The sequence below is a fragment of the Doryrhamphus excisus genome, chromosome 21 (genome assembly GCF_030265055.1).
Source record: "Doryrhamphus excisus isolate RoL2022-K1 chromosome 21, RoL_Dexc_1.0, whole genome shotgun sequence".
In the NCBI taxonomy this organism is placed as follows: domain Eukaryota; kingdom Metazoa; phylum Chordata; class Actinopteri; order Syngnathiformes; family Syngnathidae; genus Doryrhamphus; species Doryrhamphus excisus.
In genome coordinates, this window is record NC_080486.1 from 2,525,340 (window position 1) to 2,553,069 (window position 27,730).

A 27,730-nucleotide genomic window follows, 5' to 3' on the forward strand; every position below is an offset into this window, starting at 1 on the left:
AATTACATCGATTGGAAGCTAATGCCTCAAAAAATTGACTTTAAACAAAAATTCAGTCAAACAACCAAAGAGCTAATGTGTGACGATAACCATAGAAGCAGTGCAACATGTGCAAATAGGTCAAGGTCGCTTTGGTTTAGTTTTCATCATTGCCGTACAATGAAAAAAAACAATAATAATGAAAAAAATAGCTATAAAAAATAATAAAAATACTCAAAAACATAATTAACTTGGGTTTGTATTTAAATGACATTCATTAATTCATTCACGAAGGGGTGCTGGAGCCTATCCCACCCGCCCTGGACTGGTCGCCAGCCAATCACAGGGCACATATAAACTTATTTGAATGACATCATAAAATAAAATACAGTTAATAAAGGTTTTATAAAGGATGGCTACTGCAGAATAATTGAATTTATTTTGATATTAATTTCGATACCAAACATATTTGGTACGGGGTGTCTAAAATGCGGCTCAGAAGCCATTTGTGGCCTGTGGCTGTTTATTTATTATTTATTTATGATTTTTATTTTGTTTATTATTTATTTTTAATTTAAAAAATAAGCAGTAGTTATCCAAGAATAAAGTCAAAATATGAAAAGGAAAATATGACATAATAAAATACAGTTAATACATGTTTTATGAATAATTTTTTCAAATTCAAATTACACCCACTTTTCTTGTTATAGGTACGGGGTGTCCAAAATGCGGCTCAGAAGCCATTTGTGGCCCGTGGCTGTATTTTTATTGGCCCCCAATTTAAAAAATAAGCAGTAGTTATACAAGAATAAAGCCAAAATATGAAAATATGACATAATAAAATAAAATACAGTTAATAAATGTTTTATGATGGCTACTGCAGAATAATTGAATTTATTTTCATATTAATTCCGATACCAAAAATATTTTTTTCAAATTCAAATTACACCCACTTTTTTGTCATTGGTACGGGTGTCCAAAATGCGGCTCAGAAGCTATTTGTGGCCTCTGGCTGTTTTTTATTATGCCCTGGCGCATTCTAGTAATATAAAAATCTATAAAAATTTAATAAAAATTAAATAATATAAAAATAATAATAATAAAAAAATAATAATATAAAAAAATAATAATATAAAAAAATAATAATATAAAAAATAATAATAATATAAAAATTTAAAAAATAAGCAATAGTTATCCAAGAATAAAGTGAAAAAGTTGCATCTCCATTTTTCCTGATGTGGCCCTAAAAAGCAGCAGGCATAAGGTTGAGGCTGTCCATCGCCATTTTTAGCACTAGATTGCCGCCTGAAGTAAATCCTTTACTTCACGGTTCAAGCATCTGCTTTCACGTGAATCCAGCGTACCTTATGTCCCAGTCTGGGCAGCCAAAACATTTGGTGATGCCTTCAAAGGCAAACCTGTCCATCAGAAGCTGACATCAAGCCGTGCTGACCAGACAATCTTTATACGCCAACGCACGAAAAGAATGGCTGAGTTGGCATTCTGATTTAATATACTTTGGAAGTCAGACGCTGGCTTTGATGGGAGCCATATGTGATACGGACCTCACGGTCCACGAAGGTAAGCCTACACTGGAGCTGGCCCAGCAGGATGGCTTTCTTTCCAAGGTGGCCGCCGTTTGTAGTTTGTCTTTCAATTCGTGTGGCGCAATATGGGCGGTTACATACAGCATGCAATTATAATAAAATAATAAATATTCTAACCGTATATTAAAAAATATATTATGAATATTATAATAAAGTAATAAATAAATATCAATTTTATTAATTTATTTTTAATTTAAATTATAATAAAATAATAAATAAATATAAATTTTTATTAATTTGTTTTAAATTTAAATTATAATAAAATAATAAATATATATTTTTATTAATTTATTTTAAATTTAAATTATAATAAAATAATGAATAAATATACATTTTTATTAATTTATTCAAGATTTTAAAGTTAAAAGGAATCCTTAAATAGGAAGATGCTATTAAATATTGGTGAGGATCTGGATAAAAAGGAATGCTATGTATGAATGTATTATATAAGAAATAATTGACCTATTGATTGTTTTACTATGACAAAATAATGTCATTAAAACATTCAAATAGTGGTGGCCTAAAACTTTTGCACAAAAAAAAATTCCAGACCCAATAAGTCAATTTCAGAGAAGTAAGATCCATCCATCTATCCATCAGAAGAAGGAATCCTTATTTATAAATTAGATAATTTTGTAAAAAGAAAACTGTTTATGACCTTCTAAATACACTGTTTAACATTATTAGAGCCCACTAGACATGACATAGCACCCCTATAGTCACCTTTACGCTTGTATTACCCAATATATACTAAGAGAAATTAATATATAAATACATTTTAGGCTCTTATTTATTCCTATGATGGCTATTGTCTCGCATTTGTAACATTACTGACACCTAGTGACCAGTGTAGAATACCACATGTCATCATAATGGCTTTGAATGCGTTTTTGAATGCCTTATATTTGTATTTCATTTTTATGCTTGGAAATGCTTAACATAGGGCAATAATATGTTTTTAAAATGCTTAAATATGCATATTTATGACTAATAATAGATTAATAATCCACAACAGTCAAAGTGGTAAGGGATTACAGACAATGAAAATACCACAGTGCCCCCCCCCTGCATCCATTGATTTTTCAGTGAAAAAAGAACCTTGAAAAAGGGGCAAAAATTACACATTATAAAAATGTTGCAGAAATGATAGTGGAAGTTCTCGTGGCGACGACCACTCGTCCCCGTGCTTTGGTCCACACGTTTTTGTTGATTAGACCTCCAGGACTGCTTAAAACTTTCAGACTCTTCATTGCGCTCGTTTTAATTGGCTCTTCCATTGGGAAGCCCCCCCCCCCCCTCCCCCCTCGCTCCCTCTGATGGCGGCTGGCTGCCGCCTGACAGATCTCTCTGGTCAGCCCGGGGAGCAGCGTTGCACGGCCCCACTGTGGGCAACCACAACACCTCATTTATTGGATTTGAATAGCATGACACACACACACACATACACACACACACACCGGTGCTGCTATAAAATCTAGGACACTTCTCTCTGGCTTTTTTGTAGTGTCAACAAACTTTTTGCGACCCCCTCAAGGTGTGCAACGTTGTCTCCTCGTCTCGCATTGGCTACATGACATTGCATAATTTTGCGTAGAGAACCCTTTTTCCACACATGCGTGATATTTTGCCTTTGAGCAGCGTGTGAAGTAAAAGGGAGGGGGGGAGGGAATGTAGATTAGATCTTCCACTGCATCCTTTCTCATCTCATCATGGTGCATGGATTAAATCTCTTGCAACCATTGGTGCCGATCAATACACGCCCGTCGTTTGAGAGGGCGGGAGTCAACGCTGTTTGTTTTATCCATCAAAGGGCAGCGTACTCCAGTGTGTGTTATGATAACAGTAGAGATGAACACATTAAATACGGGGGCTGCACGGTGGATTAGTGGTTAGCATGTACGCCTCACAGCTAGGAGACCCGAGTTCAATCCCACACTCCGGGTACTCCGGTTTCCTCCCACATTCCAAAAACATGCTAGGTTAATTAGCAACTCCAAATTGCCCATAGGTATGAATGTGAGTGTGAATGGTTGTTTGTCTATATGTGCCCTGTGATTGGCTCGTGAGGATAAGCGGTAGAGAATGAAGGAATGGTTGAAAAACATGGCCGCCGTCATTCACTATTTGCCTAATGGTTATCGAACTTTGAGAATAGCTATAATAAATGTATGCTTGCATATATAATACTGAATTAATATTCGCTCAAGCCCGGCCCAGTGGACTCCTAGCATCATTGGCGCAACTTGGCGCACGCCATTATATTCCAGTGGATTCCAATAAGCGGATTCTTTGCGCCATTTGGTTCCACTTGGTGGACACTTTGCACTGTTTGCTTGATGCACTGTTTGCTTGATGTTTGAAGTGGCGCGACAAAAAAATTAAACATTTTAACATTTTCTTGCCGCCAAAATAAAATTTTGCCGCCGTTACAGGCCACCACGAGCCAGTTGGGAGGCACTTTGAGCCACTGCATGCCACCAGGCACCTTATTGGCATTGGCGCGAACTGGCACGCCGAGCATCAGACAGACATTCAATGCGAAAAGTGTGTCACTCGTGTTAATATTGCGCTTTTATTCTGAAGGGGATATTTTTACGCAGCGATGTAGTCGTTTATTAACACACCAGTAGGTGGCACCAAACGTCATCGAACAAGTTGTCCGCCGCCATTAAGATGCTGAATGTGTCAGTTCTGCTTATGTGTCAGCAGTTTCTTAGACATCAATTTAATTGCATATTTTGAGGAAAATCTCCATGTCAAATTAGCAATGCTAATCGCTAGCGCTATTGTGGGATTTCCATTGCTAATTGCCAATGAGTTGGCGCATTTATTTCAATATGTTTTGTTGACGTTGAACTTGTTTTGTGCTGGCACGCACTGTGTTATTTAATAAAATGTAATTTAAGGGTGATGGAGGGTCCCGTAGCCAAACGGGTGTTTGGGTGTGTAATTATTATATGTAATGTTTCAAAAGAGGGTCCCATGTCGGGGCGGCTTAAGAGCCTAAAGTCTAAAGTGTTCTCGTTTGCGTTTTTATATGCGAGCTAGCACGTATGTAAATGTTTGCATGGCTGAGCCGAAACATGAGGAAGCCCTCAGACATCATCAGCGTATGCACAGCTTGCCTTTAAAGAGGTCCGGATGAAGAGTATCAGGTCACAGCTGCAGGGGGGGGGGGCAGGTTCCACTCCGCTTCGAATCAATAAATAGCGAGCGCCTAGACGGGTCCTGACGGAGCGTGCGCCAGCTTGAGGAGACCTGCGCACCTCCAAGGTCGCCGGCATTTATGAAGAGGCCGAAGAGTAACGCAAGGTAAACACTCGGCCTCCCCGAGAATACAAAACAGCCCCACGGCCGGGGGGGGGAAGACGTTGTGAGTTTTATACGGAAATAGCAGATGGAAACGAAAAAAAAGCTGCATTAATATCAGTAAAAGTAGAGATTGTGGCGCCGAACGACTCCTGGACAGCCGCTGTAATTTCATTGGCGGGTGATTATGGTTCACTCAAGCAGATGGCTTCTCATTCAAAGATGCCAAATGATTCTTGCCCCCATTCTGCTCGATGTCTCTCACCGGCGGCCATATTTCCACAGCGCTGATTAATGCATTCGGTAATTATAGTTTAATAAAAAATTACAGTTTCGGATTCCTCCAGCTTGATTCATTCTAAACGAGAGCCCCGATGATGAAAACCGATGCGGTTTGATGAGCCGCTCTCATCTTACTGAATCCATCTTGAGAAAATAACAATTAGGACCCCACTTGTGCAGCTGCTGCTGATCCATCACTCTTCCATGCGAGTGTTTTTTTTTTTTTTTCATGCTCTCGTCCTTGTCGGTGCTTTTTTAGGCGAGGTTCTTCATCTGGGGAAGGTGTCGGGACGCACGGTGAACGGCGGCTGGTCGTCGTGGTCTTCCTGGTCGCAATGCAGCCGAGACTGCAGCCGCGGGATCCGCAGCCGGAAGCGGACTTGTAGCAACCCGGAGCCCAAGTATGGAGGTCAGACCTGCCAAGGGGCGGCGCAGGAGTACCAGGAGTGCAACGTCACCCCTTGTCCTGGTAAGTGGTTTTGTGTGTGTTCTGTAAGAAATCCGTCTATAGTGTCCCAACTCTTCATGACGATTCCAGTCTAATCTCGAAGGTTTTGTATGTGTTCTCTAAAGATGAGGCTGAAATCCGTCTATAGTGTCCCAACTCTTCATGACCATTCCAGTCTAATCTCGAAGGTTTTGTGTGTGTTCTGTAAATCCGTCTATAGTGTCCCAACTCTTCATGACCATTCCAGTCTAATCTCAAAGGTTTTGTGTGTGTTCTGTAAACATGAGGCTGAAATCCGTCTATAGTGTCCCCAACTCTTCATGACGATTCCAGTCTAATCTCGAAGGTTTTGTATGTGTTCTCTAAAGATGAGGCAGAAATCCGTCTATAGTGTCCCAACTCTTCATGACCATTCCAGTCTAATCTCAAAGTTTTGGATGTGTTCTGTAAAGATGAGGCAGAAATCCGTCTATAGTGTCCCAACTCTTCATTTAGATTCCAGTCTAATCTCAAAGGTTTTGTGTGTGTTCTGTAAAGATGAGGCAGAAATCCGTCGATAGTGTCCCCAACTCTTCATCACGATTCCAGTCTAATCTTGGAAGGTTTTGTGTGTGTTCTGTAAAGATGAGGCTGAAATCCGTCTATAGTGTCCCCAACTCTTCATTTCGATTCCAGTCTAATCTCAAAGGTTTTGTGTATGTTCTGTAAAGATGAGGCTGAAATCCGTCTATAGTGTCCCCAACTCTTCATGACCATTTCAGTCTAATCTCGAAGGTTTTGTGTGTGTTCTGTAAGAAATCCATCTATAGTGTCCCAACTCTTCATGACCATTCCAGTCTAATCTCGAAGGTTTTGTGTGTGTTCTGTAAGAAATCCGTCTATAGTGTTCCAACTCTTCATGACGAATCCAGTCTAATCTCAAAGGTTTTGTGTGTGTTCTGTAAAGATGAGGCTCAAATCCGTCTATAGTGTCCCAACTCTTCATTTCGATTCCAGTCTAATCTCAAAGGTTTTGTATGTGTTCTGCAAAGATGAGGCTGAAATCCGTCTATAGTGTCCCCAACTCTTCATGACCATTTCAGTCTAATCTCGAAGGTTTTGTGTGTGTTCTGTAAGAAATCCATCTATAGTGTCCCAACTCTTCATGACCATTCCAGTCTAATCTCGAAGGTTTTGTGTGTGTTCTGTAAGAAATCCGTCTATAGTGTCCCAACTCTTCATGACGAATCCAGTCTAATCTCAAAGGTTTTGTGTGTGTTCTGTAAAGATGAGGCTCAAATCCGTCTATAGTGTCCCAACTCTTCATTTCGATTCCAGTCTAATCTCAAAGGTTTTGTATGTGTTCTGCAAAGATGAGGCTGAAATCCGTCTATAGTGTCCCAACTCTTCATGACGATTAATCTCAAAAGTTTTGTGTGCGTTCTGTAAAGATGAGGCTGAAATCCGTCTATAGTGTCCCAACTCTTCATGACCATCCCAGTCTAATCTCAGTAATTTAATGGCTACTTCCTGTGTCAGTGCGCTAGCCCTTTACAAAGGGCTGACCAGGGTTGGTCACACTTCCTGTTGTAGTCTGAGTAGCTCATCATCAAAACGTATTTCGGTAGTCATTCCTACATGGGTGTGACAACCAACTTCCAAATCTCCAGGAATCCCAATCAGACGCAGATCGGAGCAGCGATGAAAGCAGATTTACTCCAAAGAATCAAAGGTTTTGTATGTGTTCTGTAAAGATGAGGCTGAAATCCGTCTATCGTGTCCCCAACTCTTCATGACGATTCCAGTCTAATCTCGGAAGGTTTTGTGTGTGTTCTGTAAAGATGAGGCTCAAATCCGTCTATAGTGTCCCAACTCTTCATGACGATTCCAGTCTTATCTCGAAGGTTTTGTGTGTGTTCTCTAAAGATGAGGCTGAAATCCGTCTATAGTGTCCCAACTCTTCGTGACGATTCCAGTCTAATCTCGAAGGTTTTGTGTGTGTTCTCTAAAGATGGGGCGGAAATCCGTCTATAGTGTCCCAACTCTTCATGACAATTCCAGTCTAATCTCAAAGGTTTTGTGTGTGTTCTGTAAAGATGAGGCTGAAATCCGTCTATAGTGTCCCAACTCTTCATGACGATTCCAGTCTTCTCTCGAAGGTTTTGTGTGTGCTCTGTAACGATGAGGCTGAAATCCGTCTTTAGTGTCCCAAGTCTTCATGACGATTTCAGTCTAATCTCGAAGGTTTTGTGTGTGTTCTCTAAAAATGAGGCTGAAATCCGTCTATAGTGTCCCAACTCTTCATGACGATTCCAGTCTAATCTCGAAGGTTTTGTGTGTGTTCTGTAAAGATGAGGCTGAAATCCGTCTATAGTGTCCCAACTCTTCATGACCATTCCAGTCTAATCTCAAAGGTTTTGTGTGTGTTCTGTAAAGACGAGGCTGAAATCTGTCTATAGTGTCCCCAACTCTTCATGACGATTTCAGTCTAATCTCGAAGGTTTTGTGTGTGTTCTGTAAGAAATCCGTCTATAGTGTCCCAACTCTTCATGACCATTCCAGTCTAATCTCAAAGGTTTTGTGTGTGTTCTGTAAAGATGAGGCTGAAATCCGTCTATAGTGTCCCAACTCTTCATGACGATTCCAGTCTAATCTCGAAGGTTTTGTGTGTGTTCTCTAAAGATGAGGCTCAAATCCGTCTATAGTGTCCCAACTCTTCATGACAATTCCAGTCTAATCTCGAAGGTTTTGTGTGTGTTCTGTAAAAATGAGGCTGAAATCTGTCTATAGTGTCCCAACTCTTCATGACGATATATCTCAAAAGTTTTGTGTGCGTTCTGTAAAGATGAGGCTGAAATCCGTCTATAGTGTCCCAACTCTTCATGACCATTCCAGTCTAATCTCAGCAATTTAATGCCTACTTCCTGCGTCAGTGCGCTACCCCTTCACAAAGGGCTGACCAGGGTCGGTCACACTTCCTGCTGTAGTCTGAGTAGCTCATCATCACAACGTATTTTTGAATACACACCTCCAGAAACCAAACCCTGTGGCACCAAATCTCCAGGAATCCCAATCAAGACGCAGATCGGAGCAGCGATGAAAGCAGATTTACTCCAAAGAATCAAAGAGGCCGTCTCCTAGGTGCTCTTCTATGTAATTACACAGCCAGCTAATTATGCTACCGGCTATGGCAGACCTTGTTCCGCTGTGAAAAACCCCGAGACGATGCCTTGCTCCTCCCCAGCAAATGGAAGCTTTCTAACGATCCAGATCTTTACGGACAAAGGAAGTGAGATGTGGAAATGGAAACATTTGCATCAAACATTCGGATTGTTATATGGGATGATTATTAATCTAAACCCACCACCCCCGCCCCCCCCGGCGCCCCTTAGAGAAGGGTTCAGGTACGTAGCTAATAGCCTGGATCTTGGTGTAATCTGCAGCACCCTCAATCTGTCTCCCGAAATGCTTCATCGCTCGGAAGTAAGCAAAAGAGACAAGGGCATGAACAGCCATGGATGCTATTTTTACAGCCCGTTAATTCACTCATGCAAGCTCGTGCTCACATTCCGAGCGGGCGAGAGTGGACGTAAATGTCGTTTTATTTACACCTGCCGCCTGTTTAATGCTAATGCTTATAGCGGCTATTGTACAGGCTAATCATACCACAGCGATAGTACGGTGATGAACACCTCTGCTCTCTCGCTCCAGCGGCAATGAATACAAATGGCGGCTCAATTAGCGCCCGTGTGAATGCGCAATGTTATTTTCGTCATCCGTCAGAAGGAACGTAACACCAGCTGTGATCCTCCGATGTCGACTTTGCTTGTTTATTTAATCCAACGCTGTGAAGGAGAAGCGGGTATAAAAAAAAAAAAAAAAGATTTTATGCCAACCATCCGTCTGGTTTAGAAACAAATGAATCTGTGTTGGGGGTTTTTTTCGCCCGAGATGAAACGATCCGTCACGGAGGGCCAGGAATCGACTGGCGCGTCACATTGAGATAGAGAAATTACGCAGAGATGACAAAAAGCAACGGCAACTTCAATTACCTGTGCGGAGCTGCCAGGCATCAGCGGGTCTTTAAAAGCAATTCTCAAGGGCTTCCAAAAAGGAAATTACTCTCTGCCAAAATGAGGTGAGGTTTATCCACATGATTGGCAAACAATATGCACACCACTAAAGGCTGCCATTATTGTATTAATGTGGAATCTGATAGACTCTTTTTCACTACATTGTACAGCGAGCAGATAAGAGTACTACTGGAGTGGTAATTGTTTCAAAAAAGACACAAAACATTTTAAGTGACAGCAAGGCATTGTACGTGCCTCGGTTGCTGTTTTGAATGGCAACATTCACACAACGTTGTGGAGCGAGAGTGTTTATTGATATTTACTAGCATGCAGAAATTTTGTTTTTAACATTTAACATGGTAGCCAGTAAGACATCCTTTGGTTGGTGCTGCTGTTTTTGTGGCAACAATTCAAATTGGAACACGTTATTCACACAACCCTGTGGAGCGAGCAAAAAAGTGAGAGAAAAGTTTTGTTTCTACATAAGATCAGCTTTAGTATTGCACCGAAATGTGGGAGTCAATGACGTGTCTCAGTTTGTGCTGCCGCCGAGTGATCGATAGTATTATTTTCGCACAACGTTGTGGAGCGACAGTGTATTAATATTTACTAGCACGCAGGAATTTTGTTTTTAACATTTAACATGGTAGCCAGTAAGACATCCTTTGGTTGGTGCTGCTGTTTTTGTGGCAACAATTCAAATTGGAACATGTTACTCACACAACCCTGTGGAGCGAGCAAAAAAGTGAAGCAACAAAGTTTTGTTTCTACATAAGATCAGCTTTAGTAGTGCACCGGAAAGTGGGAGCCAATGACATGTCTCAGTTTGTGCTGCCGCTGGGTGATCGATAGTAGTATTATTTTCACACAACGTTGTGGAGCGAGAGTGTTTATTGATATTTACTAGCATGCAGGAATTTTGTTTTTAACATTTAACATGGTAGCCAGTAAGACATCCTTTGGTTGGTGCTGCTGTTTTGGGGTTTATTTTCACACAACGTTGTGGAGCGATCACGTTGGAGCATAGTACTAGAAAGATAAATGTCGGGAGAAAAAATGGTCATATTGGTGCTGTTGTGGTTGGCAGTTCAAATACGTTCAAATACGATGCAAGTTTTTCACAACATTGTGGAGCAAAAAAACACGTTATTCACACAACCCTGTGGAGCGAGCAAAAAAGGTGAAGCAAAAAAGTTTTGTTTCTACATAATATCAGCTTTAGTAGTGCACCGGAAAGTGGGAGCCAATGACATGTCTCAGTTTGTGCTGCCGCCGGGTGATCGATAGTAGTATTATTTTCACACAACGTTGTGGAGCGAGAGTGTTTATTGATATTTACTAGCATGCAGGAATTTTGTTTTTAACATTTAACATGGTAGCCAGTAAGACATCCTTTGGTTGGTACTGCTGTTTTGGTGTTTATTTTCACACAACGTTGTGGAGCGATCACATTGGAGCATAGTTCTAGAAAGATAAATGTCAGATGTCATATTGTCATATTGGTGCTGTTGTGGTTGGCAACAGTTCAATAATGATGCAAGTTTTTCACACAACATTGTGGAGCGAGAATGTATTAATATTTATTAGCCTGCAGGAATTTTGTTTTTAGCATCCCAGTGGTAGCCAGTAAGACCTCCTTCGGTTGGTCATGTGTCTGTTTGTGCTCCCACCGGGTGATCAATAATATTATTTTCACACAACGTTGTGGAGCGATCACATTGGAGCATACTACAAAGATAAATGTCGGGAAAACAATCTGGTTGTCTTATGGTTGCTGTTGTGGTTGACAACAGTTCAAATATGATACCAGCTTTGCGTACAACGTTGTGGAGCGATCACATTAAGAGTCGCCGTCTTCTGAAAGTTGGACTCCTGTCAAAAAGGGCAATCATCTGCATAATCGAGTGAACCGGTCTCACCTTTGTCCCCCCCTGCTGGCTTTAGTGGATGGCAGCTGGTCCTGCTGGTCTTCATGGTCCAAGTGCTCCGTGACGTGCGGAGGAGGACACTACATGAGGACTCGAACTTGCAGTAACCCCCCGCCCGCTTACGGAGGTGACATCTGCCTTGGCTTGCACACCGAGGAGGCACTATGCAACACTCAAGCCTGTCCAGGTACACACACACACATACACACACACACATCCATCAAAGGTTTCTTTGCTGATTTTTTCATTGCAGGCCCCCCCGGACTTCAGTCATGCATGGATAATCTATGAAGGACCCACATAAACAAACACTCGGCAAGCCGGGGGATTTACTGTCATTTCTCTTTCCAGAGAGCTGGTCCAGCTGGTCTCAGTGGTCCCGGTGTGACTCCAGGGGTGCCCAGTTGCGTGTCCGTCACTGTGATGTCCTGTTTCCCACCGGCAACCAGTGCTCGGGAAACAGCAGCGAGAGCAGGCCGTGCCCGCCTGACTCCAACCTGATACCAGGTACTCGTAATTCATCTCTTTGAGTGATGCCTCAACCAATCATGTCCATACTTTTATAATAAAATACTATTATTTTATTTTGAAGGACATCTGCATACGATTGAATGATGCGTATTATTAATATAAGCTTGTCTAGACATGCTAGTAGTGCTAAAAATGGAAAGCCCATGTCTAAATATAAATATATCCTCATCCATCCCTCATTTACTGCAATTAATTGGTGCCGTGTTTATGAATGGAATATATATTGGAATATACGTATAATGTATATATTTGTAGTTAGAGCAAAATCTGTTTAGGACCTTGTAAATGTTTCTTCATGTGATTAGAGCCCTTTAGACATGAACTAACACTCCTATTACCCAATATAATAATAAAAATAATAATAATAATAATAATACAACAAATGAATGTTGTATTTTAACGTATCTTTACTCTGTTTACTTGTTTTTATTCAACTAATTTTTTCTGTAAAGTGTCCATACAAATAAAATGTATTATTATTATTATGATTTTATTAATAATAATAATTGTTATTATTATTAATAAAATAATAATAATAATAACAATTATTATTATTATTAATAAAATCATGTAATAATTTTTATTATTTTTATTATTTTATAATTATTTTATTATTAAATAAAATAATTTATTTTATTATTCAAATAATAATAATAATTATTATTATTATTATGAATAAAATAATAATAATAATACATTTTATTTGTATGGACACTTATTTAGTTTAATAAAATTTAGTTTTAGTTTTAGTTTTAGTTGAATAAAAACAAGTAAACAGTAAAGATACGTTAAAATACAACATTATTTTATTATTATTATTATATATAATAATTATATATAATTATTATTATTATATTATATAATATATTATTGTTATAATTATTATTATATATAATAATAATAATAATATAATAGCTACGGCTACATTAAAATACAACATTCATTCGTTTATACACAGTTAAAACATGAGTAAAAGCGGGGCGGGGGCACAGAGACCATAACCAATAACCATTTAAGACATAAATGAGACTCATCATGACACATCATGTTGATTTTTAATGCATGAAAATTATCAATTTCTGCAAAAATACACATTTTCAACTTTGAAACAGGGTGAAATTTGACATGGCGAAGGATGACTGTACTGTATTTGTGCTCGGACATATTGCTATTGGCAGAATGTAATGTGTGACGACCCCCCCCCCACCCCCGCCCCGCCCGTTTGCATTGATTTCTTCAACAACGGCGTCACTGAAGCAAGAATAAACATATTATTCATAAAGTGTGAATAATGCAACTGTTAAAAAATGTATTGTCTGGCACTTCAATTCATCACAAGAGTAAACAAAGAGATTCCTAAGTATTCCGTATTAATTAGCAGGGATATAATGCCGTAATAGAATTAGCCATTTCCATTGATCATCAATCCGCTTTAATGGGAAGGGTAGTCCATTAAGGTTCATTAAAAATGCCTTGTACTTCATTTCCGCTAATGAGAGCGTATACTTTTCATAAACCACTCCAGGTGCCACAGCTCAGTTTTTCGCCGAAATCCTTTATCGTACTGAAAGTGGCTTTTTTTTCTCAGCGCTCGCCATCGGGGGTACAATTTGTCACGCCAGCAGGGGCGGTCTTGTGTTGGTTCTGGGGCGTAATTCTGATTTCTTTGCCCTCCCCTTTTACCAGAAGTCTCCATCGCACGCTCCAGTCAGGAGGAGAGGCGCTGCGGAGGTAATAAATGTGTGTGTATGAGAGAGACTACATGTGCTGCATTCATTTCCAATTCTGCTTAACCGCATGTATAAATCCCGCTGTAAAGTAAAAAAAAAAAAAAAAAAACAGCGCAGGAAAATGCTGATGCGATGATATCCTGCACGAGTCGGAATTCCGGTGCCTTTCGCCGTCCAGTGTGGCGTACTGCAGCAGTGCTTAAAAATTCAAGCGCTCCGGTCCGTGCTAAAATAAAATAAAGCTACACGGTCACGGTTTGAGTGGATCAATAAAATGTCTTTTTGGCATGTTCTGCTGCTGCAACATCTGCTGGAGTGTTGATGGAAGTACTCCACTTGATAAGAAGCTCACAAGCCACTCCAGGTGCTCCAGGAATACATATCGTTTAGAATGTTGTCTTAATACGGTGGAACCGTGGGCTTTGGACACCTTGGAGGATTTGTTTTGGTTGAAAATTATTGCCGCAAGTAAAATAATACTGGGTGGGTTTTCATACGGCCAAGCAGTCCCAGTAACAAACTAGTTCAGGCATTGGTAATGCAGTCTCTTTAGAGTTGGCCACTATACACAGATTCTGAACAATGGTCGGTACTTTTTATAGAGTTGGCCACTATAGACAGATTCTGAAGAATGGTTTGTAGTTTGTAGTAATGGAGTTGGCCACTATAGACAGATTCTGAACAATGGATTGTAGTTCCTTTTAGAGTTGGCCACTATACACAGATTCTGAACAATAGATCGTACTGGTTATAGAGTTGGCCACTATAGACAGATTCTGAAGAATGGTTAGTTTGTAGTAATTGAGTTGGCCACTATAGACAGATTCTGAACAATGGATTGTAGTTCCTTTTAGAGTTGGCCACTATACACAGATTCTGAACAATGGTCGGTACTTTTTATAGAGTTGGCCACTATAGACAGATTCTGAACAATGGTTTGTAGTTTGTCCTAATGGAGTTGGCCACGATAGACGGATAATGATCAGATTGTAGTTCTTTTTAGAGTTGCCCACTATACACAGATTCTGAACAATGGATCGTACTGGTTATAGAGTTGGCCACTATAGACAGATTCTGAAGAATGGTTTGTAGTTTGTAGTAATGGAGTTGGCCACTATAGACGGATTATGAACAATGGATCGTACTTGTAGTTCATTTTAGAGTTGGCCACTATACACAGATTCCGAACAATGGATCGTACTTCCTTTAAAGTTGGCCACTATGGAAAGATTCTGAAGAATGGATCGTAGTTCATTTAGAGTTGGGCACTAAAGGCAGATTCTGAAGAATGGATTGTAGTCCATCTTAGAGTTGGTCACTATAGACAGATACTAAAGAATGGATCGAAATTCCTTCAGAGTTGGGCGCTATAGGCAGATTCTGAAGAATGGATTGTAGTTCATTTTAGAGTTGGTCACTATAGACAGATTCTAAAGAATGGATCGAAGTTCATTTAGGGTTGGCTACTATAGACAGAGTCTGAAGAATGGATTGTAGTTCCTTTCCTTCTGTGTGTGTGTGTGTGTGTGTGTGTGTGTGTGTGTGTGTGTGTGTTTGTGTATACACAAACAACATTGTATTAATAATGCTGACAAAAATGTAACATTTTTCAGACTTCAACCTCTTCCACATGATCGCCGTGGGTCTTAGCAGCTCCATCCTGGGATGCCTGGTCACCCTGCTGGTCTACTCGTACTGCCAGCGCTACCAGCAGCAGGCGCACGACGCCACCGTCATCCACCCCATCTCCGCTGCGCCGCTCAACACCAGCATCACCAACCACATCAACAAGCTGGACAAATACGACACGGTGGAGGCCATCAAGGTCTGTGCTGACATTTTCGTCTGGCTTTTACTGACCTGATGATCAAGCGTCTGATTAAATGCGCCTCCTGCTGCATGACTCTTGACTGTCACTCTAACAACACCCGCCGCGTGCCGACACCCCTGCAGCCTTGTAACAGATCGACAGGTGTGCGTACATTCCTCTTGTGTCGACGTCTCACTGTGTGACTTTGTTCTATGTCGGCGCTCGTGCTTCTGCTTCCTCATAATATATTCATGTGCCTCTCGGCCGTCGGGGTAGCACATGCTGCGTCTTGGACGTCTCCTGCTACGACACGTTCTGTGTGGTATCACCGCAGCCAACTAGCGAGTCTGCTGCTGAACTTTAGCAGGACTCGAATGTCCTGATTCGTCCCCGGCGTTGGGCTCCTTTCAGCTCCTGATGGCTTGCGTACGTTTTCCGTTTTTTTAGCGTACAACGCAAACTGCGTTATTAGGTATTTTCATCACAAAACAAAATAGAAACCAGAAGTCGGCTCCATCATTAGTTGTTGACTGTGTCCATTCATTGGTGTCCAAAGTGCAGCACGGGGGCCATTTGCAGCCCACGGCTGTATTTTTACCTTCAATTGGCAATTGACAAAGTAGTTATTTTAGGGGAATAAAGTACAAATATTTTATATTTATATTATTATATTATTATATTATTATATTATTATATTATTATATTATTATATTATTATATTATTATATTATATTATTATATTATTATGTTATTATATTTTATATTTTTATATTTTATATATTTAAAAATAATTATGACAACATATTTTAGGAGCATAACAATTTCTGTTTTTTTGCTTTAATTCTATCCAACATCCTATATTATTATATTATTATATTATTATATTATTATATTATTATATTATTATATTATTATATTGTTATATTGTTATATTGTTATATTATTATATTATTATATTATTGTTATATTTTATATATTAAAAAATTGTAACATTATGACAAAATTTCCTTTTTTTTTCTTTAATTTAATTCTATCAAACGTCCTAGCATATCTACATGGGCTTTTACAAAATGACAAATATCAAAATAATACGATCACCATGCCTATTATCATGTCGCTATATTGATATTTTAACTTGTTCAAGAGCGGCGTTCGAAGTGATCATGTGATATCAGTCGGCGGATATTGTAAACGCTCCATTTTGTCTTCCTCTTATCTGTCCTTTTAATCTTCCTGTTTGATTATTTACCTTTAGTTGCGCGGCGATGCTCAGATAAGTTGCGGATGATATCATAAGAGGATTTATAAAAATGAAGTAAATAGCCAGCAGCTCTGCAAAGGGAGAACAAATCCTTTGGCTGAGCACAAACCTCTCTTGAGTGTAATTGCATCAAGGCATGAAGGTGTCAGGAACGTTCATCTGTCACGCCATTAGAGTCAGGAGCATAATTCACTTAGCTCCGTCTCAGACAGGTGGGATATTAATACCGATGGGCCACCACACACAAAAAAAAATGCAACAAGAACAAGAAGAAAGCTATGGATGAAGACATATTTAGCCAGGGCGTATTATGCCTATATGGGTTCAGCCATTAAATATGACGAGACTAAAGCCTTTTTAGTCTGTTATTTGATACAATTATATTATAGAATTTTTTTAAAAGGTTTCTTACTCATGAAATGAACTGTGTGTCACTATTAATGTTGGATAATGGGATTTATGGAGTGGGGGGGGGGTGCAAGTTGACAGACGGCTTCTATAGTTATGCTGAAATGTTCGTCACATGCAAGGGACAAAGACAACAAAGGGCAGACTCGCATGCCAAGACAACCGAGTCTATTTGAATAAGGTGATAAGCATGTGGAGGACTTGTATTCATACTATAGTGTTCTATTAGATTTGTTATTTGATACAAGTATATTATAGAATTTTTTTTTAAAGGTATTAATGTTGGATAATGGGATTTATGGAGTGGGGGGGGGGGGTGCAAGTTGACAGACGGCTTTTATAATTATGCTGAAATGTTCGTCACATGCGAGGGACAAAGACAACAAAGGGCAGACTCGCATGCCCAGACACCCGAGTCTATTTGAATGAGGTGATAAGCATGTGGAGGACTTGTATTCATACTATAGTGTTCTATTAGATTTGTTATTTGATACAATTATAAAAAAAATTTAAGGTATTAATGTTGGATAATGGGATTTATGGAGTGGGGGGGGGGGGTGCAAGTTGACAGACGGCTTCTATAATTATGCTGAAATGTTCGTCACATGCGAGGGACAAAAACAACAAAGGGCAGACTCGCATGCCCAGACACCCGAGTCTATTTGAATGAGGTGATAAGCATGTGGAGGACTTGTATTCATACTATAGTGTTCTATTAGATTTGTTATTTGATATAATTATATTATAGATTTTTTTTAAAGGTATTAATGCTGGATAATGGGATTTATGGACGGGGGGGGGTGCAAGTTGACAGACGGCTTCTATAATTATGCTGAAATGTTCGTCACATGAGAGGGACAAAAACAACAAAGGGCAGACTCGCATGCCCAAACACCCGAGTCTATTTGAATAAGGTGATAAGCATGTGGAGGAATTGTATTCATACTATAGTGTTCTATTAAATTTGTTATTTGATACAATTATATTATTAAAAAAATTTTTTAAAGGTATTAATGTTGCATAATGGGATTTATGGAGGGGGGGGGTGCAAGTTTACAGACGGCTTTTATAAATATGCTGAAATGTTCGTCACATGCGAGGGACAAAGACAACAAAGGGCAGACTCGCATGCCCAGACAACCTATTGAGGGCTATTTGAATGAGGTGATAAGCATGTGGAGGACTTGTATTCATACTGTAGTGTTCTATTAGAACATATCATGATAGAACATGATAGAGCCTCCAGACATCATATGGGAGAACATGAGAAGACCACGGATTTTTATTCACGATAAAGAATCGTTTTCTACTTCTTCCTCTGCTCCTTGCAGCCCGACGTTTCCGTTCTGTTGCCCCTGGACGAGCCCGCCATGCACCAGCCAGTCTCTGCTCACATGGGGGTGTCCATGCGGGGACTGGAGATTTTCTACTAACCTCTGACCTCTCAACAACATCCCGCCTTTTGACTCCCCCATCCCTCCCCAACCCTCCCTTCACTTACCCGGCAACTCTCCGACCCCAAAAACACCGCCACTGCTACTACTACTACTTGAACCCTCACCCCACACCCACCCACCGCCACCAACACCACCGTGCCCCTTCCACTTCCTGTGGCACTTCCTGTGCTTGACAGGTTGGAATACTGACTCGTCTTAGCTTCCCCCCTTCTTTGTTCCCAGTTTGTTTTTTCATGTTTGTCGGTACCGGTTTGTCATATTTTGTTTTGTCTTTGTGCTTTAAGTTGTGATGTTTTTAAACGCCTCTCCGTTCATCTCTAAAGAAAAATCATTAGCGTGAATATAGCATACTATAACGTCGTCTTGCGCAACCTGAAAGGTGTGAAGTCTCAAAGGAGAAACCTATACGCTGCTTTATGTTGTCACTTTCCATTTCATAGGAGCAGCTCCTTTCACACCGCGGGGTTGCGGAAGTCGAGCTGCAGCCGTCACGTCTGCCGGGACCTCCTCCGTGTTGATTACTTTGTGTGTAAATCACATCACAGGAAAGAAGGAGCCAAATAAATTAGTTTTTTTTTAATTGGCTCCATCGTTCCCCATTAGTGTCAAGTCGTCCATATGTGGGGAAGCGGCAGCATGAAGCCCCCTCCCAAAAAAAAAGTGATTCATTCCAAGGTTTTGATGGGATACCTGAGAAACTAGTGATGGCTTTAGAGATGACGGAGGTGGGGAATCATGGAGATAATTCAGCCTGGTTGAGACCTTGTCTTCTTTTCAACCTGATTTTGAATGACCTCGCTTTTTTTAAATGGATGTTTCATTTCATATTTCATACATTTTAGTTGCTTGTTTTTATTTTTTTATTTTAATGAGTGTACTCTTTACCGAGAAGTATGAAGGCCACGCTGAAGAGAGGAAAAAGTACTATCGGAATAAAGTGGTAATATTAGAAGAATAGGATTGTATAGTGGGGCTGCACGGTGGTCGAGTGGTTAGCACGCAGACCTCACATCTAGGAGACCAGGGTTCAATTCCATCCCGTGCATGCATGGGTTTTCTCCGGGTACTCCGGTTTCCTCCCACATTCCAAAAACATGCTAGGTTAATTAGCGACTCCAAATTGTCCATAGGTATGAATGTGAGTGTGAATGGTTGTTTGTCTATATGTGCCCTGTGATTGGCTGGCCACCAGTCCAGGGTGTACCCCGCCTGTCACCCTTAGACAGCTGGGATAGGCTCCAGCACCCCCCGCGACCCTCGTGAGGATAAGCGGGAGGAAATTAATGAATTAATGGTACCTTTTGGGTGTTAAGTTGCTGTGTGATGAGGTAAATGTTTTTGGAAGATGACACCATGAGTCAGACGTGCAGGCCTCACGGCTGGCAACCAGTCCAGGGTGTACCCCGCCTCTTGCCCGAAGACAGCTGGGATAGGCTCCAGCACCCCCGCGACCCTCATGAGGAAAAGCGGTAGAAAATGAATGAATAAGTGTATAGTGGACCAGTCCAGGGTGGACCCCGCCTCTCGCCCGAAGACAGCTGGGATAGGCTCCAGCATCCTCCGTGACTCTCATGAGGTTAAGCGGTAGAAAATGAATGAATGATTGTATAGTGATTGTATAGTGGACCAGTCCAGGGTGTACCCCGCCTCTCGCCCAAAGACAGCTGGGATAGGCTCCAGCACCCCCCGTGACTCTCGTGAGGATAAGCGGTAGAAAATGAATGAATGATTGTATAGTGATTGTATAGTGGACCAGTCCAGGGTGGACCCCGCCTCTTTGCTCTAAGACAGCTGGGATAGGCTCCAGCACCCCTGCGATTCTCGTGAGGACAAGCGGTCAATAGATGAATGAATGATTGTATAGTGGACCGGTCCAGGGTGGACCCCGCCTCTCGCCCGAAGACAGCTGGGATAGGCTCCAGCACCCCCGCGACTCTCGTGAGGATAAGCGGTAGAAAATGAATGAATGATTGTATAGTGGACCAGTCCAGGGTGTACCCCGCCTCTTGCCCGAAGACAGCTGGGATAGGCTCCAGCACCCCCCTGTGACTCTCATGAGGATAAGGATATGAATGATTGTATAGTGGATCAGTTCGCACCTCCAAGTCCAAGTCGGAGATGAGAACCTGCCCCAAGTGGGAGAAGTTTAAGGTGCCTTGGGCATCTGGTCAGGGTGTAGGAGGCCTCAGGGAAGAACTGGTCTGGGAACGCCTCAGGATCCTCTGGGAGGACCTGGATGAAGTAGCCAAGCTCGGATAAGATGATCATAGGACGTTAGTCTTATCTTCTGTCTTCAGTGCGGCCGTCATACTTCTGTTTTTTTTTCCCCTTCCCGTTTGAGATGCTCAGTTGGAATCAAACAGACACTCATCTCCTCCCATCTGCTTTCCGCCCGCAGGCCTTCAACAAAAACAATCTGATTCTGGAGGAACGCAAGAAGTACTTCAACCCGCAACTAGCCGGGAAGACCTACACCAACGCATACTTCACCGACCTCAACACCTACGACGACTATTAAGACCGATTCTGCCAAACCAAAACCTCCTTCGCCGTCCCGTCTTGACTTGAAATCCTTCTGGTGTTTTTTTTTTGGTTTTTTTTCGTATGGAGATTCGTGACACCACGCGTGGGGCAGCCTCGCTCTGAGACTCTTGGCAGCGGAAAAACAAAACACTGGTCGTCATGCCAACAGAGCGGCCCACTCTCTCAGGTGCCTTGCGGTACACTCGGAAAGGAGTACGTGGAAAAAAAAAAAACATGAAGTTTGGGACGGGAAGTTTGGGAACTGTGCGATGACTCGTCTGAAAGAGCTGCAGTTGCATGACTCCCATCCATGACATCTTTCAGTTTGCATGATGGCATTCCATGCTTTTTTTTTGTTTGTTTTTTTTGATTGACAGGAATTAGGATGTAGATATTTCAAGCCAGCCACTTGTTTCAAAAAGGGATTGCAAAAAAAAATATTTTAATTCAGTGTCTTCAGTGTATTCTGAAAATGAAATGCAGTACGCATATCAGCCTGTATCAATTCAGTCCCATCACGGTACTTTTTTATATTTTTTGTAAAAAACAAACAAACAAAAAAACAACAAATGTAAAGATAATAGTGGTTGCTATTTTTTTGTCTTTGTATCTGTGGGAGCAGGATGTGAACGAAGCGCATTGACTGTAGCAAACATCCTCACCTCGCCGAGTGGAGCGCCAGCCAGCCAGCCACCACCCGCAAGATTTCGAGGAAATATTAATTCAACGTGCATAACCAAATATTAGGTTATTGAGTTGCCACTAACTCTTTTTACATGTCTGCTTGTGTCACTGTGCTTAAATTAAACGCTGCTTCGTACACATTGCGCTTGTCGGGGTGCTATAATGTGGACTAAAAGGTTCTAGAATGGCACAATTAATGTTTTTTTTTATTTAACAAAATCATCTAGTGCAAGTGGTTAGCGCGCAGAACCTCACAGCTAAGAGACCGGGGTTCAATTCCACGTGCATGCGTGGGTTTTCTCCACATTCCAAAAACATGCTAGGTTAATTAGCGACTCCAAATTGTCCATAGGTATGAATGTGAGTGTGAATGGTTGTTTGTCTATATGTGCCCTGTCATTGGCCGGCTGGCGACCAGTCCAGGGTGTACCCCGCCTCTCGCCCAAAGACAGCTGGGATAGGCTCCAGAAAATGAATGAATGAATGAATGAAAATATAACAAAAATTATTATTATTAGCATTAGCATTATTAGCATTCAAGCTGGGATAGGCTCCAGCACCCCCCACAACCCTCGTGAGGATAAGCGGTAGAAAATGAATGAATGAATGAATATTGGTCCAATTGCTTCAATCTGATTGTAAAGTGGCTATAGGGGTGTTATTTTATGTCTAGAGGGCTCTAATGTTGAAAATCGTATTAAGAGGGTTGTCAAATGGTTTTCTATGATATGAAAGTATTACAATCCTAATTAAGGAATGTTATGATTTCATAAGGGCGAGTATGGCGAGTGGTTAGCACACAGACCTCACAGCTAGGAGACCAGGGTTCAATTCCATCCTCGGCCATCTCTCTGTGTGGAGTTTGCATGTTCTCCCCGTGCATGCGTGGGTTTTCTCCGGGTACTCCGGTTTCCTCCCACATTCCAAAAACATGCTAGGTTAATTAGCGACTCCAAATTGTCCATAGGTATGAATGTGAGTGTGAATGGTTGTTTGTCTATATGTGCCCTGTGATTGGCCGGCTGGCGACCAGTCCAGTGTGTACCCCGCCTCTCGCCCAAAGACAGCTGGGATAGGCTCCAGAAAATGAATGAATGAATGAATGAAAATATAACAAAAATGATTATTATTAGCATTAGCATTATTAGCATTCAAGCTGGGATAGGCTCCAGCTCCCCCCACAACCCTTGTGAGGATAAGCGGTAGAAAATGAATGAATGAATATTGGTCCAATGGCTTCAATCTGATTGTAAAGTGGCTATAGGGGTGTTATTTTATGTCTAGAGGGCTCTAATGGTGAAAATCGAGGGTCCCTGTGATTGGCTGGCGACCAGTCCAGGGTGTACCCTGCCTGTCGCCCAAAGACACCTGGGATAGGCTCCAGCACCCCCGCGACCCTTGTGAGGAAAAGCAGAAAATGAATGAATGAATCTTGTGTAAGTGTACTTAATGCAGGGGTGCCCAAACTGTGGCTTGAAGGCAATTTGTGGCATAAAGTTGAAAAATTGGATGCAATATTTTCTTAAAATATATGTAACTTTTATTTAACCTTTAATTTTTCACTATGTGGCCCTTGCTGGAAAACTTAGGACCCCCCTGCCTTAATGCATTTCGATGCAACAGTGCAAAACTAAATAATTTGGGAGTGTAATGGACCAGGAAGTTGTATGCACTTGAAGGATCCAAATGCGGGCAAAGGAGGAAAGAGGAGAACCAGCGGTGGGCTTTCCGAGGTCTCCACCCTGACCGTGTACGATGCTGTGTAATACCCCACACAGCTATGTTTTCCATCAACCTTCAACCTGACATCCCGTCCATGTGCAGAGGGTAATGGAAGGGGTGTCATTAATCATAACGCTCTTAGCCTGGTCAGACTATCTCCATCCGGCTCCACGGAATCAATCTCCTCCTTACCTTGACTTCATTCTTAGCAACACAGCAGTGGGTCAGTGTGTGTTGGAGCGTCTCTATTAGTGTTACTTCACTAAATGACATGTTACCTCCACTTGACACTTTGACGAATTATTAATGGTAAACTGTATTTCTTTCAGGTTTACACACATACTGCAAGCCGGGAGGGGAAGGCCGGTTTTCATGGCGTCTTTCCACGCAGCCAATCACCAGTAGAGCTGATGTTGCATGTTTGTCCCGGTAGCTCATGTAACACACTGACTTGAATATAAGACGACCCTCAATATAACACAACCCTGAAATATGATATAACCCCAAATATAAGACAACCCCATAAGTAAAATCAAACCTGAATATAAGACATCCCAAGTATAAGACAACCCGCAATATAATCCATCCTTGAATATAAGACAACCCTGATTATAAGACCGCCCCGAATATAAGACTGCCTTGAATGTAAGACAACCTCAAATAGAAGACAACATTGAATACCACTCCAGACCACTCCCAACTATAAGACAACCCCAAAATATAACATGACCCCAAGTATAAGACAACCCTCAATAAAAGAACCGCAAATATAAGGTGGCCCCGCATGTAAGACAACCCCATAAGTAAGGCAAACCTGAATATAGGACCTCCCAAGTATAAGACAACCCGCAATATAATCCAACCCTGAATGTAAGACAATGCTGATTATAAAACTGCCTTGAATATAAGACAACCCCAAATAGAAGACAACATTGAATACCACTTCAGACCACTCCCAACTATAAGACAACCCTGAATATGATATGACCCCAAATATAACCACCTTAAGACAACCCCGAATATAAGATGACCCCAAGTATAAGACAGCCCTCAATAAAAGAACCACAAATATAAGGTGGCCCCACATGTAAGGTAACCCTCAATAAAGGAATCCCAAATATAAGACAACCCTGAATATGATATAACCCCAAATATAAGACGGCCCTGGATATAAGACAGCCCTCAATAAAAGAACCACAGATATAAGATGATTCAGAATATAATGCAACCCCAAATATAAGACACAGCTCAATATAAGACAACCCTGAGTATGATAACACCCCAAATATAAGACAGCCCTGGATATAAGACAGCCCTCAATAAAAACCACAAATCTAAGCTTATTTAGAATATAATGCAACCCCAAATATAAGACACCCCTCAATATAAGACAACTCTGAATAGGATGTCACCCCAAATATAAGACAGCCCTGGATATAAGACAGCCCTCAATAAAAGAACCACAAATCTAAGCTTATTTAGAATATAATGCAACGCCAAATATAAGACACCCCTCAATGTAAGACAACTCTGAGTATGATGTCACCCCAAACATAAGACGGCCCTGCATGTAAGACAACCCTCAATAAAAGAACCCCAACTATGAGACAACCCTGAATATAATACAACCCCAAATATAAGACCATTTTGATTGTTGTGAGTGGCGGGAAGAAAAGCTCGGAGTCGCTTTCTTGGTGCCACTTGTTGGTGTGTATGAATATCTATACCACAAATATAAGGCTGGTCGGTCGTTTTATGTTTTTACTTTTCCTGGGGGAAAAATGTTAATTGTACTTCCTGCCAACCACCTCGTCACTTAGCGTCATGAACCCCATTGATCTTCTCCAATATCTGGAATTGAACAAATCAAATATGCTTTTAAAGTCTTGGGGATCTGAAAAAAAACCCAACCAGTATCCAATGAAGTCCTCTCATGCATCATACATATATTGGCGTACAGTATATCTCCTCTGATGTCAATATTGATCCACAAACAGTCCAGTCTAATGTGCTGAGCATCCCGAGCTCAATTTCCGTCTACTCTTGACTTTGTGAAATGGATTCATTCGCAGGCCTCTCCAAACACGAGAGGAGGCGTTGAGGAGCTAAGTTAATTATCATCCTGGCTGGCAAACAAGGTGAGTGACTGTCAACTGTCCTGTCGCATTCAAACACAGCGGACGTTTTGGTGATTCTTATGATGACTACGACTTGGCCACTTTTCATTTCTGGATGTGCATGAGCGGTGGGTCATTCGCTAACGATCTGACTTTTGGAGAGTACGCGTCTGCATTGTTATCGGGTATGTTTTTCTGTTAAAATAGTGGCAGGAAACGGGGGCTGAGACACTAATATTTTGTTGATGCTGTGTTGTTTTGCTGTGAATAGTGTACAAAAAAAAAACGAATGAATTGAAACAACAATCTGAGGAACCATTTGGGAACCAAGCCCAAAGAACCGTCTCCCTTCAAAGAAGCCGAAATTCCCATCACAGGTAAACATGCATGCTTAAGTACATTCATTCATTCATTCATTCATTTGCTACCGCTTTTTCCTCATGAGGGTCACAGGGGGGATGCTGGAGCCTATCCCAGCTATCCCAACCCTGGACTGGTCGCCAGCTAACCTAGCATGTTTTTGGAATGTGGGAGGAAACCGGAATACCCGGAGAAAACCCACGCATGCATGGGGAGAACATGCAAACTCCACACAGAGATGGCCAAGACAAAATAAGAAGCCAAAAAGTTACCACTTCCACACAAAATAGGAGGAGAACTCATTCATTCGTTCATTTTCTACACCTTTTTCCTCACGAGGGTCGCGGGGGTATGCTGGAGCCTATCCCAGCTGTCTTCAGGCGAGAGGAGGGGTACACCCTGAATTGGTGGCCAGCCAATCACAGGGCACATATAGACAAACAACCATTCACACTCACATTGATACCTATGGACAATTTGGAGTCGCTAATTAACCTAGCATGTTTTTGGAATGTGGGAGGAAACCGTAGTACCCGGAGAAAGCCCACGCATGCACAGGAAGAACATGCAAACTCCACAAAGAGATGGCCAAGACAAAATAAGAAGCCAAAAAGTTACCACTTCCACACAAAATAGGAGGAGAACTCATTCATTCGTTCATTTTCTACACCTTTTTCCTCACGAGGGTCGCGGGGGTATAATGGAGCCTATCCCAGCTGTCTTCAGGCGAGAGGCGGGGTACACCCTGGACTGGTGGCCAGCCAATCACAGGGCACATATAGACAAACAACCATTCACACTCACATTCATACCTATGGACAATTTGGAGTCGCCAATTAACCTAGCATGTTTTTGGAATGTGGGAGGAAACCGGAGTACCCGGAGAAAACCCACGCATGCACGGGGAGAACATGCAAACTCCACACAGAGATGCCCGAGGGTGGAATCGAACCCAGGTCTCCTAGCTGTGTGGCCACTCGTCCACCGTGCAGCCAACTGAATCATTCATTCATTTTCTACCGCTTATCCTCACGAGGATCGAGGGCGTGCTGGAGCCTATCCCAGCTGTCTTCAGGTGAGAGGCGGGGTACACCCTGGACTGGTCGCCAGCCAATCACAGGGCACATATAGACAAACAACCATTCACACTCACATTCATACCTATGGACAATTTGGAGTCGCTAATTAATTAACCTAGCATGTTTTTGGAATGTGGAGACCTAGAGAACCCACGCATGCACGGGGAGAACATGCAAACTCCACACAGAGATGCCCGAGGGTGGAATCGAACCCTGGTCTCCTAGCTGTGTGGCCACTCGTCCACCGTGCAGCCAACTGAATCATTAATTCATTCATTTTCTACTGTTTATCCTCACGAGGATCGAGGGCGTGCTGGAGCCTATCCCAGCTGTCTTCGGGCGAGAGGCGGGTTACACCCTGGACTGGTGGCCAGCCAATCACAGGGCACATATAGACAAACAACCATCCACACTCACATTCATACCTATGGACAATTTGGAGT

General features: G+C 41.6%; 1 protein-coding gene across 8 annotated transcripts in view; it reads left to right on the forward strand.

The window, feature by feature from the left end:
* The window catches only part of sema5a (sema domain, seven thrombospondin repeats (type 1 and type 1-like), transmembrane domain (TM) and short cytoplasmic domain, (semaphorin) 5A), a 157,661-nt gene extending 134,752 nt beyond the window's left edge, over positions 1-22,909 (forward strand). For 7 of the 8 annotated variants that reach the window (XM_058060784.1, XM_058060786.1, XM_058060782.1 and 4 more), the window contains 6 exons: positions 5,437-5,646; positions 11,622-11,792; positions 11,957-12,112; positions 13,823-13,867; positions 15,480-15,691; positions 21,201-22,902. In XM_058060784.1, the coding sequence (XP_057916767.1) occupies positions 5,437-5,646; positions 11,622-11,792; positions 11,957-12,112; positions 13,823-13,867; positions 15,480-15,691; positions 21,201-21,320 (914 nt within the window). In that variant the 3' untranslated portion in view covers positions 21,321-22,902. Of the gene's footprint in view, positions 1-5,436; positions 5,647-11,621; positions 11,793-11,956; positions 12,113-13,822; positions 13,868-15,479; positions 15,692-18,676; positions 18,979-21,200 lie in introns of all 8 variants that reach the window. The other variant, XR_009120672.1, reaches the window with a different exon arrangement.
* The last annotated feature ends 4,821 nt before the right edge of the window (positions 22,910-27,730 follow it).